The following is a 14,104-nucleotide window of genomic DNA, read 5'->3' on the forward strand; positions in this document are numbered from 1 at the left end:
CACACACACAGTGGTGTAAAGTACTTAAGTAAAAATAATAAATCATGTAAATGGTGTTGGAGTGTGCCCCTGGCTATTTGTAAATTTAAAAATCTAATTGTGCTGTCTGGTTTGCTTAATATAAGGAATTTGAGATTTAAAATTAATACTTGAGTATATTTTAGCAATTACACTTACTTTTAATACTTAAGTATATTTAAAACCAAATACTTTTAAAACAATTTTAATGGGCGACTTTCACTTTTACTTGAGTCATTTTCCACCATTACACACACACACACACACACACACACACACACACCTCAACAAATCAGTCACTCGTCTTTCCCTTTCTTCCCCCCTCCTCTCCGTCACAGACTGAGGGCTCATGTGAGAGAACACAAAGACTGGGTTTAATCTCTCTCTTATCTAGCTGATTAAGCAACAGGAAGATTGACTGTTTTCAAGACAGTCTCTTACTGTAGAAACTCCATAGAAAATAAAAGGAGTCCTCGTCCTCCACTCACTCTGGGTCTGGGTCCAAGTGGAAAACACAGGATGTGGTACAGCAGTTAGCAGTACAGTACGGCTCAGCTGCAGGACTAGTGCGATTCCATAGCTGTAATGTGACTCTTGCTTTGGAGAGGGATCTGAGAACAACATGGACTGTTGCTTTCGGCTTCTCAAAAGGAGGGTACGTATGGATACTGTGTGTAGCCGTGGAGATCTCTTCTGATGATACTGTAGACGTGTCTCTGGATTTATAGTCGCATGGTATTGTACATATTGAACCAGACGCAGTGTAACTTCTGTATCTGACTGGTCGATGTATTGGAATGACTAGTCTCTCTAATTCATTATGTATCACTGAACACTGATAGGGATTTTTTGGGGGGGATCAACTTGTATTTATTTTCAAAGGATAACAGACAAGAACAAATAGCGTGTGGCCAGTCATAGGGAGTCCCTATACTACATTGTTTAATTGAGCTCTGTCTGTCTGTCCATCATTCCTCAGTGCTGCAGCTGTTCCTTCATTGACCTCTCCGGTTAAAAGGGGAAAGGCCGTGTGTGTGTGTGTGTGTGTGTGTGTGTGTGTGTGCTCACACTCATGTCTGTGTATGAAGTGTGAATATGTCGGAGACAGGCCGGCTGCCGTGGGTTGTTCCCAGAGGCGCTGGTGTCCAGCAGCTGGGTCTTACCAGACTGGCAGCTCCCGCTATGCCTGGAGACAGACTGCCCCCCCCCCCTCCTCCTCTCTCTCACCCCCACATATGTGATCAGGGTGTTATTGAAGCCCTACAGAGCAGGTGTTTCCTTATCCTAAACAGTCCATCTCGGGGCAGTGTGAAGCCTATAGGACAGAGACCCTTTTTTTCATTTGAATTATTTTTGTTTGAAACGTTGGGCATAAAGTTAAATAAACAAATATAAGGAGTAGATATCAACAGACTTCAAAGCAATCTGTCCTATCAATCAGTTCTATCAGACATGTTGGGCTCAAGTGTAAACATTATTGGAGATCCCCTCTCACCATCTCTAAGCACCCAGAGTTGTGTGGGATATATACTGTACTTCTGAGAGAGGAGACCGACAGAACAGAGAGGGTGACATTTAGGCCCCACTGTAATCTGTTTGTCTATGGGAAAATCTTATTCTGAAAGCCATTACCGCCAAGAGCCCAGGAGTGGCCTTCTCAAAAAAGGGATTTGACGGCATGCTGTGGGGCCAAGTGCCCAGTAGGATAAAACAAGCCTTTGATGTCATGCTAGTGTGTGTGTGTGTGTGTGTGTGTGTAAATATGATGAGAGTGTCAAGGAAATGGGTGAGAGCCAACTGTCTGAGAGAGCCTCCTGCCATGGGACGATACTCCCCCTCCACACACACACACTCTAATAGTGTAATGCCTCGCCCATTCCTTGGAGGTCTGTAACCCAAAGGCACCGAGAGGGGCGTCGCTGTCTATATACGCAGCTGTCTCCCCTACTGCCGTAGACATACTGCCTGACTGGCTGGCCCATTGACTGACTGTCTAGCTACTGCTCTCTGAAGTACTACTGCTGCTCCTCCACTCTACCTGTTTGTACCGCTGTGTGAATTTGACTGTAGATGGAGTTGCCAAACATGCTGGTAAGTATGAAAGAAGGCTATTCAGTTCAGAATGTCTTGTCGAGGGAATTTGAGGTGTGTGTGTGTGTGTGTGTGTGTGCGCGCGCATGTGAGCACTCAGCGAGTCTTTGATTTCCCCTTGTTTTGCCGGCTGTACCAGAGTGTGTGTGAATGTGCTGCTACAGAATGCCCAGATGCCCCTCAAAGCATGGTAGCATGGTAGCATAGTAGCATGGTATCTGGGTGGCAGTACTGGGCAACACTGTATACTGAGAGCATGGGAGTAGAGCACTCTCCAATGGATTCGTGTTGTTTTCTCTTTCCCACTGCTTGGTGTTAATACAGGGGATGAAAACATCTAGTAGACTAGGGAGGAGAAGGGAGGAGAGGGGATTGTGCAGAGGTTGGCTCATGAGGAGTGAGGTGTGTGTGTGTTTGCAGAGGTGTGTAACACGTGGTTGTCCTGGGGTAGCCTCATGTCTTGGCTGCCGATCTGTAACCACAGGTCCTTCCACAGTCTATATCCCTCCAGTACTCCCCTACTGTATCAATGGGCTTACTGTGTTAGGCTAAGATGTGTTAGTTGTTAGTCACCTTGGATAAGGATGTCCTCGTAGTCAATAAAGGGACATGTAAACAGACTGGAGGCTTCTATCCATCCTTTGTTGAGGTGACTAATCTGAGCAATTTGGGTTTTCCTAGCCGACGACCGTTGCTACGGCGGAATGCAGTACTGGAGACAGTGGAGACGTTTTTCATGTCGACAGATTATCGTTAGGCTGTTTACGGGATGCACCAGGGCTGAGTGTATGCTTTCTGAGTGTATGCTTTCTGAGTGTGTGTGTGTGTGTGACGATGCCTCCATGTGCTTGTTTATGTGTGTGTGTGCGCATTTGTGTGTACTGACTGTGTGTCCAGCCTGTCCCGGGGGGCCTGCGTTCCAGAGCCACCCATCAGGGCAGGGCAACAGGAAAAGGGGAGCCCCTGATGTAAACACCAGTTTGCTTTGAACACGCAAAGCTTCACTACACCAGGGTATATACAGACCCAGTCAGGGTACACATTATACCAGGTCACAGTAGGCTCCATAGGCCTCTCTCCTGGCAGGGCCTGGGGCCCTATAGGGGGGCTATTGTGCTTGGGGTCTTGTGGGAACCTGGGTGTGTTTGTGTGTTTAGGCTAGCGGAGGTCATGCATCCATGTGTCTGTGTACAGTACCAGCCCTCTATGGCAACAAACTCTCACAGTCTCACTGCAGAATCAGATGTCCAAGCCCTTAAAATGCCACATTTCTTTGGCATTCACTCCATAATCGTTAAGTTAAAACCTGTTTGGGATAGGGGGCAGCATTTTCACTTTCGGATGAAAAGCATGCCTAGAGTAAACTGCCTGCTACTCAGGCCCAGAAGCTAATATATGCATATTATTAGTAGATTTGAATAGAAAACACTCTGAAGTTTCCAGAACTGTTTGAATGATGTCTGAGTATAACAGAACTCATATGGCAGGCGAAAACCTGAGAAAAATCCAACCTGGAAGTGGGAAATCTGAGGTTTGTAGTTTTTCAACTCATTGCCTATCGAATATACAGTGTCTATGGGGTCATATTGCACCTCCTAAGGCTTCCACTAGATCTCAACAGTCTTTAGAACCTTGTTTGAGGCTTCTACTGTGAAGGGGGAGAGAATGAGAGCTGTTTCAACCAGAGGTCTGGTAGAATGCCATGAGCTGATTACGCGTGCGCCCTTGAGAGTTCCATTGCATTTCTAAAGACAAAGGAATTCTCCGGTTGGAACATTATTGAAGATTAATGTTAAACATCCTAAAGATTGATTCTATACATCGTTTGACATGTTTCTATGAACTGTAATGTAACTTTTTGAACTTTTCGTCTGAACTTTGGCCTTGACTTGCCCGCGCCTCGTGAGTTTGGATTTGTGAACTAAACGTGCTAACAAAAGGAGGTATTTGGACATAAATTATGGAATTTATCAAACAAAACAAACATTTATTGTGGAACTGCGATTCCTGCAAGTCCATTCTGATGAAGATCATCAAAGGTAAGTGAATATTTATAATGCTATTTCTGACTTTTACTGGCTCCACTACATGGCAGGTCTGTATGGCTTGTTTTTGTGTCTGAGCGCTGTACTCAGATTATTGCGTGGTTTGCTTTTTCCGTAAAGCTTTTTTGAAATCTGACACAGCGGTTGCATTAAGGAGAAGTATATCTATAATTCTGTGCATAACGCTTGTATCTTTTATCAAAGTTTATGATGAGTATTTCTGTAAATTGATGTGGCTCTCTGCAAATTCGCCGGATGTTTTCGAGGCACAACATTACTGAACATAACGCGCCAATGTAAACTGAGATTTTGGGATATAAATATGAACTTTATCAAACAAAGCATACATGTATTGTGTAACATGACGTCCTATGAGTGCCATCTGGTGAAGATCATCAAAGGTTAGTGATTAATTTTATCTCTTTCTGCTTTTTGTGATTCCTCTCTTTGGCTGGAAAATGGCTGTATGTGGTTTTGTGACTAGGCTCTGACCTAACATAATCATATGGTGTGCTTTCACTGTAAAGCCTTTTTGAAATCGGACACAATGGGTAGATTAACAAGAAGTTAAGCTTTCATTTGGTGTATTGCAGTTGTGAATGTATGAAAGTTAAATATTTTAAAAAAATTGTTTTGAATTTCGCGCCCTGCTAGTGGAACCCCTAGCCCTTACAAGTTTTAAAGGGATACTTCGGGATTTTGGCAATAAGGCCCGTTATCTACTTCCCCAGAGTCAGATGAACTTGCGGATACCATTTGTATGTCTTTGTGTCCAGTATGTAAATTACAGGATGTTTTGTGAACCAATGCTAACTAGCATTAGCGCAAAGACTGGAAATCTATGAGAAGTCTACCCATAGACTTCCATTTATTGCGCTAACACCCAGGAGCAGTAGGGAAGCAGACTGAGCACAGCTGTTGGCTCACTCATCCCTTTCTCTCTCTCTCCACCTCTCCCCTCCACCCACACACTCTCCTTCTCAATTTCAATTCATGTACTTTATTGACATGGGAAACATGTTTACATTGACATAGCAAGTGAAATAGATAATAAACAAAAGTGAAATAAACAATAAAAAAAATGAGCAGTGAACATTACACTTACAAGCCTTCCAAAAGAATGAAGACATTTCAAATGTAATATTATTTCTCCCTCTCTCTCACGCTCTCTTTCATGTTCCTTCTCATCCTCTCTCAGGGTAGCAGAGACCCGTTGTTCCTGACAGGGGTGACCTTCCCTCCGGAGTACCCTGCCAGCCCAGAGACGCTAGTCAAGCTCACCGTCTACGATGTGAGAGACAAGGCCCGCGACAATGTAAGTAAACCGCAAAGTGTGTGAAGGGGCTGAGGGGGAGGGTGTGTGCTGGGAAAGGAGTGTGTGGGGGGAGAATGGGCAATGCCTCAAATTGTTGTTTTCTTTGCTGTGCGTGCCGAAGGTCTTTCTTTTGTGTGTGTTTTGTTTATCTGGCTGCGCTGCAAACACTTGCAGGGCGGTAGAGAACAGAAGTTGGGGAGGCCTTAAGTATGGGTGATCTATCATGTTACGCATTTGAAGTGAAGTCACAGGCCTTCACATTGAGTTCTGTCTGTGTGGCATGAACTGGGTCGAAGGAGATTTGAAAGCAAGAGCGAGGCCTTTGGTGATCTTCCCATGAGAATACTTACCCAGAGATCAATGAGAATGGGGATAGCTCTAGACATGGAATTCTGAATGTTGGTCGGTCTGGGTCTTCTGGTTCGGAACCCTTTTTAAACCGTCTTGAAATCATCTAATGGGTTCTCCAATATGAAACACGTTAGGCTTCCCTTGGATACAGGCTATGAAGGATTAATTAGCTATTAAGGCTATGGGTTACTTACTCCACAATGATGTCATAGCTGTTGCATGGATTCTATACACTAGCTACCACTACAGCACTGTGACGGCACTACCTGGAGCACTGGAACCAGAGGGAACAGAAAGATCTGGAACAGCGACATCATAGCTATTGTATGGGTTCTATTTAAGCAATAAGGCCCGGGGGGGTGTTGTATATGGCCAATATACCACAGCTACGGGCTGTTCTTAGGCACGACGGAACGCAGAGTGACAAGATACAACCCATAGCATATTGGCAATATACCACCAACCCCCGAGGTACCTTATTGCTATTGTGAACTGCGTAGCAATGTAACCACAACAGTACCAATAAATGTTTTGTCATACCCATGGTGTACGTTCTGATATGCCACAGCTTTCAAGCCAATCAGCATTCAAGGGCTTGAACCACCCAGTTTATAAAGTGCGTTACAGATGCCACATGGTCACCTAGCTTATGTAAACGTGTATCTCACAGCTACATACACCTACAGTACACATGGGATACATTCAGTCCCTCTATGCTTCTGATTTGTGGCTGTATCATATCCATTGTAGGGATTCTATGTTGTCATACTGCCGATATCACAACATGTATTTCACACCTACACATGAGAACATAAAAGTATATAAACTGTTAGTTGAAAAAGAGACAAGACAAACTGGACTTCATTCAGGTTAGAAAAATAGGTTTGTTTCACTCTTCCTGAGCATCAGGTACTGTAGAGTAGATGAATCCAACTGTTCTGTAAAAAATATAGCAAGTTAGCAACTTGCTAACAACCCCTCAAGCCTGGAATCTAAACGATGCAAGCTAGTTCCTTCTGAGGTCTTCATGTAATATTGATGGAAGACTACACCTATGTGAGCCCCAACACTGTTTAAACTCTACAATACCTTCACTGTGTAAGACTCGGTTAGTTAGACACTGGTCATGTCAAGCAGTCAGTCGCGTATCCCAAGTGGTAGAGTTCTGTTAAAAATGAATGTCGACTCGTTCGTGGCCACACAAGCTAACGCCTTGATATAAAGATATTTTATAGATGCCTGGTAAAGGCATAAGCTGTGTTACAGCTATATCTGGGAATGGTTGGCGGGTTCATTGTCCAGGCAGCTTTGGAGCCAATGGGTTTTATAGAATGTTCTGGTTCTTTGGTCTGTCTTTGTTGAGGGATGAAAAGAAAGTGAATTTCATTGTTTACCGCTCACAAATGGGAGGAGTCATGAACCTTATTGAGACATCATCTTGGTCTTTTTGGTACAGCTACTGTTCTTGGATGTCCATTATAACCTCTCCTTGCAAACCTGATCGTAAAATCCAACCATCCTTACAAGCATACCAGCATCATCCTTTATTCCATTTCTTAAAACATCCATAATAATCAGAATACAGTAGAACAATGTTCCCGCTAATTCTTTGGGGCACTGAGCAAATTTCAGGTCTTGTGAGCAGAATTCTGTGCAACATCTGGCCCAAGTTTACAGTGAATACTGAGGCTGTACCTTTTAAAATTTTAGACAGTAGCCAATAGGCTATTGTGGCTATTTGAGCATAATGTAGGCGTATATAAGCGGCCTACTAACAAAACCAATGGTGCACATCTGAACTTTTTCACATGGAAATAGCTTTTGATTTCTATGATATAGCCTACAGTAGGTTGTGTTCAATGCAGGCCTACACTGCATCAGACTTTTAAAAACATTTTTACACTATGCAGGGAATCAATTCATTCTTGTTGTATGATACAAGAAACCACATTACAAAATATAATACCATACAGAGAATTAGAGCATGTAGACTACCCTCTGCCTATTGGCTTATTTCCATATTCAAGCCTGTGTAAAAATACAACACTGCCCCATTAATTAAGGCATAAACAAGATTTTCACCTGACTCGTTTTCAAAGACAACTTGAAATGTAGCCTACACGATTTGTGTTCTTGTAGGAAGCAGTAACTCCCCATTGCTGACCAATACTTACCTATAACTTGGCTAATAACTCGCTATAACTAGTAAAAAAAAATCAACAAATGTGCACATGTGCGGCTCTGCGCTCTGATCTGAAATGCGCATTTGTTGCAGGTGATTTGAAAGACCGCTTGTGGGCTACCTGTCAATAGAACCATTACGCTCTGTGCTCTGCCTACAACAAAATCACAGACTCAATCTTATGAAGTTAGATTTGTTTTGGTTTGTTGCATTGAAAAGGGGACGATTATAATATTGATTCGATCACAGAGAAAAACATTGATCTATATAGCGCATGGAAACTAATGTGGAGAATTCAGTGAAGTTCAATCTCTTGCGTCTCTTCACGCCACAGACACCCGCAGTTTAGAGGGAATATTGCAGCAGAATAAAAGGCAGATCAGACAGAATATTCTGCCTTGCTGTGGAGACTGTCTCCTGACTAGGGCCTGGCATCCTGTCAGGGTTCTCACTCACAACACTTCCATTCACTCAAAATAGTCAGAGAGACACCGTGCGCGTGTGTGTGTCAGTGGCGGTTGTTATGGGGGCCATTTAAGATTTTTTTTTCTCATGAGCATGACCTTATTTCTATTACAGCATATTGGATTACTGTCATTCAGATTCCATTCGCCCAGTTCAGTGTAACAGCGATAGGTTTAGGCTACTACATGATACTGGAATTTTCACTATACCCATCATGAGGTTGCTACAACATAGCCTATGAAGGAAAGTTTACAATGTAGGTGCACACCGGTCCAGAGAAAAGGTGACAAGAGGTGACAGACAGTGACACATTCAATACCGCCTTGCGCACTCTTGCCTTCATCTAGCTGGTATAGGGTGTAATCATTAGTCCAACAGTTGCAAATGAGAGTTTCTATTATGTTTATCCCTGCTTTGTTGCATTTGCTTCCGTTTTAGAAATATTTTTAAACCGAATCGGTGGAATGAATACACCCCTGTTCAGCGTAAACACAGTTCACTTTCATAACAGCCACGTTGTAGTCCTTCTCGTATCTATGCGCTCCCCTCCTCTCAGCTTTTCCCTTCACTTGTGGACTTTAAGGCACAACACATCAGCTGTATGTGACCAGGTGAGAAAAAAAAAACTTTCCAAGCCAAACCATGTCTTAACCTCTACACACAGCCTACATCGTTGTCACCATATTAGCAAAAGTAACATCATAGTCAACATAGCTAATAGAACTAACATGTCAGTAAACCTGCTACATGCAGTAACGTTACAATGTACAGTCAGTAAGCAGTTTATCACTTACACCGGCGGGCAACGGTGGCAATAAATGAGAAAAAAACCAAAAGCTTAACTTGACTTGGAAGAGTTCCAGTGTTGTTGGATAGTCATAGCCAGCCAGCTAACATAGCATCTCTCTGTTTTAACAGGGCATTTGAGTTAGCAAAACTAGCTAGCTGCATTTGTTAGCTAAGTAACTGAATGTGAAAAAAAAGTATCCTCTCTCTCTCGTATGTGTGTGTGTGTTGCTTCTTCATTTTGGAAGAAATTAATTGGTTAAAAAATGTGTTCAACTATTGGCTTTCTCTCTATTTGAGTCAACTACTCACCACATTTTATGCACTGCAGTGCTAGCTAGCTTATGCTTTCAGTACTAGATTAATTCTCTGATCCTTTGATTGGGTGGACAACATGTCAGTTCATGCTGCAAGAGCTCTGATAGTTTGGAGGATGTCCTCCGGAAGTTGTCACAATTACTGTGTATGTCTATGGAAGGGGGTGAGAACCATGAGCCATCTAGGTTTTGTATTGAACTCAATGTACCCAGAGGAGGACGGAAGCTAGCTGGCATCCGGCTACATCATGGAGTGCTGTTGCTGTTATGTTTAGTATAATTTTATCTAAAAACTTGTTTTATTTTTTTATGGTTTACAATTTTTATTTTTATGAAATTCACTGAGGAGGATGGTCCTCCCCTTCCTCCTTTGAGTATCCTTCAATTGTGTGTGTGTGCTTGTGTGTGTGGCCAAGCTGTCTGGTCTGCTTCAGGACAGACCCTCCTGTGCCTTTCAGATCATTCCCTCATACCTCTAGTCTCTTCCACTAATTTCTTCTAGTCTCCTCCTAGTCTCCTCCTCTGATTGTCTCCACCACTCTCCTCCTCTAATTGTCTCCACCACTAGTTTCCTCTAGTCTCTAGTCTACTCCTCTAGTCTCCTCCACTAGTTTCCTCTAGTCTCTTCCTCTAATTGTCTCCACCACTAGTTTCCTCTAGTCTCTAGTCTACTCCTCTAGTCTCCTCCACTAGTCTCCTCTAGTTGTCTCCTCCACTAGTTTCCTTTAGTCTCTAATCTAGTCTCCTCCTTTAGTGTCCTCCTCTAGTTGTCTCCTCCTCTAGTTGTCTCCTCCTCTAGTCTCCTCCTCCTCGAGTCTCCTCCTCGAGTCTCCTCCTCGAGTCTCCTCCTCGAGTCTCCTCTTATAGTGTCAACTAGTTCTCTAGTCTACTCCTCCTCTAGTCTCCTGCTCCTCTAGTCTCCTCCTCTATTCTCCTCCTCCTAGTTTCCTCTAGTCTCCTCCTCTAGTTGTCTCCTCTTCTAGTCTACTCCTCTAGTCTACTCCTCTAGTCTACTCCTCTTCTAGTCTACTCTTCTAGTCTACTCTTCTAGTCTACTCCTCTTCTAGTCTCCTCCACTAGTTTCCTCTAGTCGTCTCCTCTAGTCTCCTCCACTAGTTTCCTCTAGTCTCCTCCTCTAGTCGTCTCCTCCACTAGTTTCCTCTAGCCTCCTCCACTAGTTTCCACTAGTCTCCTCCTCTAGTTATCTCCTCCTCTAGGCTCATCTAGTCTCCTCCTCCTCGAGTCTCCTCCTCTAGTCTCCTTTAGTCTCAACTAGTTCTCTAGTCTACTCCTCCTCTAGTCTCCTCCTAGTCTCCTCCTCCTAGTTTCCTCTAGTCTCATCCTTTAGTTGTCTCCTCTTCTAGTTTCCTACAGTCTACTCCTCTAGATGTATTACAACAGTCTCCCCCCTCTAGTCTCTAGTCCCCTCCTCTAGTTGTCTCATCTTCTAGTCTCCTCCTCCTCTAGTCTCCTCTTCTAGTCTCAACTAGTTCTCTAGTCTACTCCTCCTCTAGTCTCCTCCTCTAGTCTCCTCCTCCTAGTTTCCTCTAGTCTCCTCCTCTAGTTGTCTCCTCTTCTAGTCTCCTCCACTAGTCTCATCAAGTCTCCTCCTCTAGTTGTCTCCTCTTCTAGTCTACTCCTCTAGTCTACTCCTCTAGTCTAGTGCTCTAGTCTACTCCTCCTCGAGTCTCCTCCTCTAGTCTCCTCTAGTCTCAACTAGTTCTCTAGTCTACTCCTCCTCTAGTCTCCTCCTTTAGTTGTCTCCTCTTCTAGTCTCCTACTCTAGTCTCTTTCCCTAGTTGTCCACTCATCTAGTCTCCTCCACTAGTCTCATCTAGTCTCCTCCTCTAGTTGTCTCCTCTTCTAGTTTCCTACAGTCTACTCCTCTAGATGTTGTATCATATTACAACAGTCTCCCCCTCTAGTCTCTAGTCTCCTCCTCTAGTTGTCTCCTCTTCTAGTCTCCACTAGTGTCCTCCTCTAGTTTCCTCTAATCTACTCTTCTAGATGTTTTACAATTTTACAATAGTCTCCCCCTCTAGTCTTCTCTAGATTCCTCTCTGTCTCCTCACTCGCCCTACAGAGTACAATTAAGGACTTTCCCACTGGGAACACACTGTTTTTCCACATAATTTCAATCTAATTACACTGAACCAACGTGGAATAGACGTTGAATTGACGTCTATGCCCAGTGGGTTGACTGAGTACTGCTCTCAAAGGAGACTTTGGTATGTACGAATCTGAAGGGAGAGACAATATTAACATTTCTAAAACGTCGACTTCTTTTCTCCCCCCTTTTTGACTTGTCTTTTTCAACCCTTTTTTGAGTTGTCTTTCTCGTCTTTCCTCTTTATTTGTGGTTTTCACAGCAGTAGTAGCTACAGTACAGTGGTTCCAGATCTTTCTCTTCCCTCTGGCTCCAGTGATCCAGTTCCCCTGTAGTGCTGTAACATACTAGACGTGTTGCTCTGCTGGGCTGGGCTCAGCTTGTACAGCGCTAACTGCTTGTCTTGGTCTCATTAGCCAGTGTGTAGGTGGTACGGCCGTGACCCCAAACACGAGTTGACACCCTGCATCAGCCCCGCGGGTGCAAATGGGAGCCAATCAGCCAAAGCTCCAGTAATTTAATGTCACATTTTTGGTGATAGAAAAGAAAAAGAGCGATTTGGAAATGTGGAAGAGTGTGTGTGTGTGTGTGGGTGCATTTGTGAGGTTGCATTTACAGATGAGCAGCCAGCATTTTACAAGTCATATGCAGCTGGCAACTCATTCCAAAGGTGAGCACGTCACCGCTTCTAGCGTCGGTCGCGGAAAAGGCAGTTATTTGACAGACCGCTAGGTAAACATCAAATAAAATCTCTGGCGTCTTAAATTGGCCTGATGTGTGCTATCTTTATGTCCACTGCAAGGGGTTAGGTTGGCCATTGAAGGGGAAAGGAGAGGAGGACGAGACAGGAAAACGAATGGAGCAGATTTTCTAGATGAATCCCTTAATATTCCAGGAGGAGCAGAGTGTTACATTTCATACTGGGATGATTTCCCTTTGCCTCCGGCTTCCATGTTGTCTGAGATGTGCGTTCCGAGATGAGCCCCGGTGCAGCTGCAATGCTGGCGTGAATACATGAGAGGATGGACAGAGCAGATGGAATGGTAAGAGGTAGAGTGGAGGAGGAGAGAGGAGCGGGGGGGGTGACGAGGCCTGTTCTCTCTGACTGAGTGATCTGCCCCCAGGCCTTGTTGTTACCCAGAATTACCCAGATTTCCTCTGTGTATAGCTGAATCCCATGGGCATTAGATTGTACATTCCGATCATGTCCCCACTTGTTCAATTAAACCTCTACATGTCAAGAACCCCCCCCCCCCCCCCCAAGAAGTGTATTCAGATGATTCCACTCCATCCAACACAACGTATTGCTGGATAAAATAATTTTAGGGACTGGGAAAGATATTCCGTACTCCTCATAGGCTGCCTTCGTAGGTTTGTAAATTTAGACATCATTTGAGCCAGCGACCTCATGATTGCTTGATTCATAACCTTTATGAAATAGTGTTTCTTGCATCATAGATATTATTTCTCCAGAGTACATTTTTCCTTGTACTCAAATTACGCGGGTTGCACAAACAAAACCTAATTAGACTATTAGATAACCTTCAGTAATTGATAGAGAAGATTCACAGTGAACTCAGAAGACGGATCCAGAATAACAGACCAAAAGCCTACAACCCGCAAAGACTCAAATTGGAGGGGAAGAGAGAGCGCGACCGAGAGACGAGGGTTCATGAACAGATCTGTGGCCAATTATTTCACAAAGTGCAGCGCATCAGAGGGCACTTATCAAAGTAGAGGGGGAGAAGAGATAACGACAGGCTGAGATTGAGGCCGAGAGAGACGTATGAAAGCATATGGGAACAAACACAATATTGTTTGTATGCATTGTTGTGCGTTCTCTGTCTCGCATTCTAGAGCTCACTTACCTTGTTGAAGAAGCTCGGAGACACGGAACGCCAAACTAATATCGAGAGCAGGAGCTTCTTGTCGGAATCAAAGCGATTACCCAGCATCCTCTATGGTCTACGAAGATAGGACGGCAGCCTGTAGATTGTAGTAGAGCCCTTGTGTGTGTAATCATAGGCTCATTTATCTCTACGTCTGGCCTCTGTGATGTTACGAACATGTAATGCGGTTTTCATTGTGTGTGCGTCATAGTAATCTTCAGATCATGAAGAGGGGATTTGATTGGGTTCTGTGATGTGTGATGCACAATACCGTGACGAACAATAGAGAAGCTCCTCTCTGCAAAGTATAGAAATGGGCCGTGTCCAGTCCTTTCCATGAAGACGCCATAACATGTATTCAAATACAGAGCTTTTTACTTCGTTGCTTTAATCAACGTTTTAAGATGGTCACCCCGCAAACACTGACAAGCACGCACACGCATCAGCCTTTATACTATCATTCAAGTGACACCCTCGAAGGTGTGGAGAAATACTTATTAGATCCAGGATGAGTACAAAGTAGCAGGGAGGGGTACTG

At 43.9% G+C, this 14,104-nt stretch overlaps 1 protein-coding gene across 8 annotated transcripts in view; it reads left to right on the plus strand.

Annotated features, from left to right (window-relative positions):
• The window catches only part of LOC110498435 (type II inositol 3,4-bisphosphate 4-phosphatase), a 258,204-nt gene that overhangs the window by 65,966 nt on the left and 178,134 nt on the right, over positions 1 to 14,104 (plus strand). For 4 of the 8 annotated variants that reach the window (XR_016483906.1, XR_016483907.1, XM_036933671.2 and 1 more), the window contains exon 4: positions 5,353 to 5,469. Coding sequence is in view for 6 of the 8 variants with exons in the window: in XM_036933671.2 (XP_036789566.1) it covers positions 5,353 to 5,469 (117 nt within the window). In the remaining 2 variants the exon portion in view is untranslated. Of the gene's footprint in view, positions 1 to 283; positions 674 to 1,864; positions 2,110 to 5,352; positions 5,470 to 14,104 lie in introns of those variants that run through there. The other 4 variants (XM_090187686.1, XM_090187684.1, XM_090187687.1 and 1 more) reach the window with 4 other exon arrangements.

Source organism: Oncorhynchus mykiss, chromosome 10 (assembly GCF_057628025.1).
Source record: "Oncorhynchus mykiss isolate SJ-2025 chromosome 10, ASM5762802v1, whole genome shotgun sequence".
In the NCBI taxonomy this organism is placed as follows: Eukaryota; Metazoa; Chordata; class Actinopteri; order Salmoniformes; family Salmonidae; genus Oncorhynchus; species Oncorhynchus mykiss.